At 36.3% G+C, this 7,064-nt stretch overlaps 1 protein-coding gene across 1 annotated transcript in view; it reads right to left on the minus strand.

The window, feature by feature from the left end:
- Positions 5,412–7,064, minus strand: part of LOC105171095 (aldehyde dehydrogenase family 3 member F1) — a 4,725-nt gene continuing 3,072 nt past the window's right edge. The window contains exons 7-11 of the mRNA XM_011092112.2: positions 6,868–6,972; positions 6,611–6,783; positions 6,440–6,530; positions 6,198–6,347; positions 5,412–5,873 (exon numbers count right to left, since the gene is read on the minus strand). Of these exons, the coding sequence (XP_011090414.1) occupies positions 5,613–5,873; positions 6,198–6,347; positions 6,440–6,530; positions 6,611–6,783; positions 6,868–6,972 (780 nt within the window). The 3' untranslated portion in view covers positions 5,412–5,612. The remainder of the gene's footprint in view (positions 5,874–6,197; positions 6,348–6,439; positions 6,531–6,610; positions 6,784–6,867; positions 6,973–7,064) is intronic.

Raw genomic sequence — 7,064 nt, forward strand, 5'->3', positions numbered from 1 at the left:
CCCCCCCCCCCCCCCCTGTTTAGGGTAATGTGACCTTAAAACAAACACACCTATGAACTCATGTCCAAGCATTCTTCTAAGCAAAATCATTCTGTTATTTCCTAAGCATATGTTGAGTTTATTCCCTTTGTAATTTATTTTATTATCATCAACTATTGATTAGTCATCGAAGTGCTAACATTATTTATAGGTCCCTTTATCAAGTTTGCTAAAGATTTGACCCAAAGATTTGAAGTCCAATAATTTTCTTAACGAACACTTTTTTCTCGCATCAAGTAACGTTGGCCATGGGAACACCGAACTAAGGCGGAATAATCAATGGAAACCCCAAACAACAATTTGAACAAGTGAAAGGTTGTGGAGGTAGCCGGTAATGCTCAAACTCTTTAGGTGGTGGGAGGGGACCCCCTTGGCCCCAAGTGGACCCATGGAAGCGGGATCTTCCAGGTACTCATCAAGCCCCTAGCTGATTCCATGCGTAACAGCACCTCGTCTGTCACCTCTTCAAAAAAGTTATCTCTAGGGCTATTGGAGACTATACAGTAGATGATCGCTTCAATAGTACAAGCGTAGTTGATGGCTATAACTCAAGTGCCTGTGGTGGCTCCTGCAACTGTGGAGGCACAAAGTGAGCAAGAGGTGCCCCGTGCTCAAAGGCCGTTGGCTCCCATTAGGAAGTAGGGCCAGCCCCACTAGAGAAGGTTCCCCCTTAGTGGATAACCCGCCTGAAATGCTTGTAGAAGCGACTTCAAGATGTACGAAACCAGGTAATGGGAGTCCCGATGGAGGAGCTACTTGGCGTCCCCTTCATTGAGGGGGTTATGATGGATTAGCTTTCCCTAGATTCTCGGACTCCAACTATTGCGGAGTATGATGGTATACGAATCCCTAGGAGCACCTATCTCGATTCAAAAACACGACTCTCTTACACCATTACGCAGATGGAATCATGTGTCGAGTATTCGTTACTACTTTCGCCAGGGTAGCCTTGCAATGGTTCAACCAACTACTTGCAGGGGCAATTGGGAACTTTTAGAAATTTTGGTCCTTGTTTATACATCAATTTGCTAGCAACAAAAAATATCAAAAGACGGAGTTCAGGCTCTTTAAAGTCCTCCAAAAGGATGGGGCATCCCTAAGATATTACCTCCACCTCTTCAGCATAGCTACCCTAGAGGTACCTTCAGCTACCCAAGAGGCCAAGGCCAACGCCTTCTCCTAATTGTTGCTGGATGGAGATTTCTTTAAGTTCCTGGCAGGGAAGCCAACCCCGAGGTTTTCAGCCTCTTGGCCTGAGAGCCAAGTATATCAATATAGAGGATACGCAAGACTACAAGAGTAAAGAATGGGGCAAAAGAAGAAACATTCCAATAAGAAAAGGTCTTCTGAAAAGCCAAAATTGGAGTTTCAAGATAAGAAACTGTCACTCTAAAGAGGATAGCCCATGTACACACTCTTGAATGCCTCTATTTATGCAGTTGTTGTGCAGTTGAAGGCAAAGAATTGTTTACATAACCCCAAATGGCTAAAAAAGGACCTACCCAACCCAAGTCCGACAAATATTATCGCTTCCACAATGATTTTGAGTATACTAGAGAGGAATGTCGGCATTTAAAGAATGAGATAGAGCGACTCATTTAAAATGGAAACCTATAGGAGTGTGTGTATTGAGAAAAGACTCAGGGTACGCGTCTCTACCAAAAACACGAATATACTAAAGGAAAGGATGGGCGCAATCCCCAGGCGCTCTAAGGACCCCAATTACCAGCGGAAAGGGTTAATTCGCATGATTGTTAGAGGACTTATGGGAGAAGATACCCACATAGCATGAAAAGCCCAAATACTAGGGTGGAGGGAGTCGTCCCAGAAAAAATCCTAGATATAAAAACTATACAGCTCCAAAAGTAAGACCTTGACTTTAGGCCCTATTCTCTTGGACACGACCTAAGCAAAACAATAATAACAATATACTCATCAAAATTTCAACTCGATAACCAGAACAACTATGAGTGCTAATCATTCAGCCTTCTTTTGGAATAACCTTCATCTCTTTTCTAGGTCAGCTAGATCTTGACTTGTCCATGTTATCACCTGTATTTGGAGAAGAAAATTCGAAATACGTAAACAAAAGTTTAGTGAGGCCATGGATGAGTGCACGTGGAAGAAAATAGTCATTATAAAAACTTTATCAAATTAGTTAAACACATTTTATTAAATGGCAATAATAAAGACACGTCTTTGAAAATCATATCAAGCAAGGACCGAGTCACATAATCATCATCTTATATCTCCGGAAAGACCGTTTGCTAGCTTATCCTTTATGCAAGAAGCAATCCCACAACCGCATAGAACTAGCATGCCTAGGTACATAGCAACGTCAACCACTTGCAGACAACCTCCAACTTGTCAATGAAATGACATCCAAGTGGAAATTGAACAATGAAGCCTCAACGGGTAGCCCAATGCTCTGGGCTAAAGTGTCCACTCCTGGGGCCATTGACTGCTCATCAAGAAACACATGATCAAATCTGTAAAATCAGTCGAAAAATCATATAGAAAATAGACCATCGTAAAGATCGCATGCAATTATATGAAAAACTGAATATTATCAAGAAAATGGGGTAAATGGGGTCTCTTTGATACTCATAAACTCTATAGGTAGCTTTCAATGGAAGTTCATAACGAGTTTGGACTCCCCTTGTGAAAGATGAAAGGTGGATAACTTAGAGGCTCGCTAATCTAAGGAGTAACTCAGCACCCTCCGCCACAAAATAGGGGCGATTGAAAGTTACACAAAGAATGCATTCAGTCCAAGCTTTGGCCTAACCCATTTGAAGACCCAATCCATGCAGAAATTTGGTATGAGGGCCTAGAGGTGCATAAGGCCCAAAAGGGAATAGCCCCCCATGATTTGATGGATGGGCCGTGATCGATGCTCATTAGCCTGAGACACTTGGTCCTACTGGGAATCAATTTGGCCATTCCTCCTAATGGTAAGAGACCATTTGGTCTGAGAGTGAATAAGCACCCACGTAGACTATGATAAGGACAAATCATTGGATGTTGCTCACATTCCTAACAACCCTTTAGAATCTCGAGGTATTATCCCTCAGGAATCTTATCCCATCACAGTCAGCATTCCTTGGTGATCTCTGCCAATCTCCCTGATTTTGTGAAAACTTACCCTCAGCAACCGTTGAAACTGAGTCCCCCGAGATCCTGCCTCCTAATCCACTTGGGGCTTAAACTATAAAATCTAAAAGCCTATTTGGTTGTGTTTTCAATGAGATTTTTTTCACTTTTCACTATTTGGGTAGTTGGGATTTTGTTTGGTCAAGCCATTTTCATTGAGAATACATTCTTATTTTAATTTTCAAATTTTTGAAATTATAGGTCACATGGGTTTGTCATACTTGTCTTATCTTGTCAGCATGTCTTTTCTTGTTTCAAATCAATTAAAATTATTTCAAATGGCAAGACTCACTTTGATTATTTTATAATTTCACATATTCAATCAATTTGGTCATCTGTCACATCAAAAATACATATACCTATATTCAACATTCTCACACCTATATACCTACATTTGGAAACAACTAATCCAAATATATTCTCAATTTTCGCACAAAAACCAATAAAGCATTTCTACCCATTTCTAAATGTTGGAAACTGAAAATGAAAATAAAAACACAACCAAACGGGGCTTAATCTTTCCCTCCAGTTTAGGGTAATGTGATCTTAATAGAAGTACATCTATCAACTCTAAAGCATTGTTCTTAGCAAATTCATTCGTCTATTTTATAAGTATTCATTGCTAGTTTATTCTTTTTGGAATTTATCATTTTATCATCAATTATTAATTTGATCATCGGAGTACTGACATACTCTTTGTAGGTTCCCTTTATCATGTTTGCTAAAGATTCGGCCCAAACTTTTGAAGTCCAAAAAATTCCATAACGAGCACTTTTTGCTCACATTAGATATCATATAAGTTTAATTGTCGTGTATGAATCAATAGTTATATTACTTGATGTTAGCATTATTAAATTAAACATTCATTTTTTTTGTTGATATTTTTAAAAAATTAATCTAAATGATACTAATCAAAATAAAATTTATTATTTTTATGAAAAAATAGTTTTATTTAACAAACAACGAGTGCAAATATATTAAAAAATTGTATCTTTTATGATAAGAAGACCAAATAGTCTTTAATAATTAAGTTTATTTTAAAAGTGATTTTTTTCTAAATACTATTAAAGTTAACTTTTATCTATTTTTTCCTTTCTTTACAAACATTACCCACATTTAATTTTGCTAGAACTTTCAACTTTTTTTTACAAAAAATCACTTTCCTAAAAATAATTTTTTTTTGCAAACACTCCGTTGTTACATAACATACACAAATTATGACCCATTTATATGTCAAGAACCGAGAGTCATGAACTTACTTAAAACATTTTAAACTCGTACAAATAAGATGTTAATAAAATTTAGGGAAAAATTATATTTAAACTTCCTTTAAAAATATAAGATGAACCTTTTTCCCAATAAAGTTTTAAAATTACACTTACACCCATTTCAAAATTTTATCATTTATACCTTACGCTCTTTCGTTATGGTTTGGACGAAAAATACTGAATTAGCAAAAAAATTACATAAATTTTTAATTTGACCCACTCATTTAACATTTTCATGTTATAATTTTATACTTAAAAGAAAAAAAATAATAAAATTAACATCACTCTATATATTTATATATTATATTTATTCCTTTATAAGTATATATATACATATGGGAACGTTAAATGAAGGACAAAACTAAAAGTCTACGTAATTTCTTTTGTTGATGTTATATTTTCTATCTATACCCTAACGGAAGAGGCTCATGTATAAATAAAATTTTCGGAGGAGGTGTAAGTAAAATTTCAAAACTTTTTAGGAAAAAGTGTAATTTCATACTTTTAGAGGGTCTCTAAATGTAATTAACCCTAAAATTTATAAAATGTCAAATCTTATTTTAAAAATAATTTTTTTGAACTATTTGAATAAATTAAGATACTATTTTTATAAGTCTTAGAATTAAAATGTGAATCAATATTTACGCAGAAACTAACTCATAATATCTTAAAATTAAATTTAAAACTCAATATTTCTTTTAGAAAAACTTATAAACTCCTAACATATAATTTTTGAATTTCATAAACCCATTTTTTATAAAATTCAATAACACTTTATATTATTGTTTCTATAGAACCTCAAACATCTAACGAAATAATTAAAAAGAAAAAGTATAAATCCATCCAGCACCATGTGATATGTGTTGCTGCAAATTGAGTTGTAGAGAACTAGAGCCAACCCTCTTCAACCAAAAAGGTGAAACATATCCTCATCAATCTGAACAAGCCGCAAACTGAAACTTTAAGCCACTTAAATCATAAATAACAGCATTATAGCAACATCAAGTTGCTTTAAAATGCTTTACAGTATCCTTTCATCTCCTCATTTATTAGTACATAACACTACTCAGATACTCTTACATTCACCTCTGGATATGATCTTGACATTCTTGTTTCATTGCTAGGCCAAGTTCTTACAGAACAACTGACCGACTAACGTGATCGGTTTGGTGTGAACATTCTCCTTAAACCCAACAAAAGAAGCAATAGCCCGACATAGTCAAATTTGTAAGCCAATCTAATGAAGTCCATCTTAAACTCATTCCATGGAGGATGTCTCGGCTCGAGTTCCAAAAAGAAAGTTCTGTGCATAACTGGTTTCTCGTGGCTGAATGTGTCAAAGGAGTACTTGCCATGGTACCTCCCGAAACCACTAGGACCGACACCTCCAAAAGGCAGCCCATCACATATAAACTGCAGTACAGGTAATGTCATCAAGATGCTCAGTCTCACCTTGAGGGCATCAAAAAGAACAGGACACAAGATTTATGTAGTTCACAAAAATCGGACTATGTCCACTGGTGAAGAGGAGAGTATTTCACTATATCAGGACAAGGTACAAAAGTAGTGCACAATGGCTCACAAAAGTTAACCTATAGCTTATAAATTTAATTAGCATAGGGTGTAATGGATCAAACGTTTTTTCTTACCTCCGCTCTGTTTCAGAAAAAGGGTCTATCGACTTCGGGCCTAGGAATTTAAGACATGCCATACCAACAACAAGGAAAGGAGGCCTACCTGGATCAGGGAATCATTAAATACCACACTCCCAGATGATGTTTCTTGCAAAATTTGTTCCTTTAGTTTCCCATTTTTGGTAAATCCATAAATGGTGAGAGGCTTTGGTCTAGCATTGATGAAGTCAATGCTTTCTTCAATGTTATCAAGCTGCAATGAAAAATCTTTGTTATTGGAGAGGAAATAGTTTCAGCAGTGTGTAAAACATTGCACTACAGTTGTTAGGAATGTATTGATTTTACTGTGATGATGGGGAGCAATGGCCCAAATATTTCTTCAGTCATAATCTGAGAATCTAGTGGAGGATCCAGTAAAATTGTCGGCTCGATCATCCTGTAAATGTGCAATAATTTTCAGGTGCTTCTTTGCGTTTATAAAGCAGAAGTAGAGGAAGCAGGAAGCCGAGAACTAACAATTTTTCTCTGTTGATTGAGCCACCATAAACAATGGAAGCCGCCACACCAGGTTCCTCAAGAAATTTGCATATCCTATCAAAGTGTTGGTTGTTCACAATTCTACAAATATTCTGCAATTTTTCCATGTTTTCGCCGTAAAATCTTTTGATACAACTCTTCAGTGATTCAACCTGAAAGACACCATAAAAGATGGACTTTAATTAGGTTTGCTCAGGAAAATGCCCCAAATATTGGATGGAGGATTAGCTAAATACCAGAAGTGAAGCAAACTTTTGCTGCACGAGCACATAATCGATTCCTATGCATGCTTGTCCAGCACATGATCCCCACTTCCCACTTGCTATTCTCTTCACAGCCACCTTAAACCAGAATACAAACACAAAAAATAAGAAAAAGCATTTTAAGAATTATAAATAACATAGGTCTTAGAGTGTTTCTTTACCACTAACTA

The sequence above is a fragment of the Sesamum indicum genome, linkage group LG9 (assembly GCF_000512975.1).
Source record: "Sesamum indicum cultivar Zhongzhi No. 13 linkage group LG9, S_indicum_v1.0, whole genome shotgun sequence".
NCBI lineage: Eukaryota > Viridiplantae > Streptophyta > Magnoliopsida > Lamiales > Pedaliaceae > Sesamum > Sesamum indicum.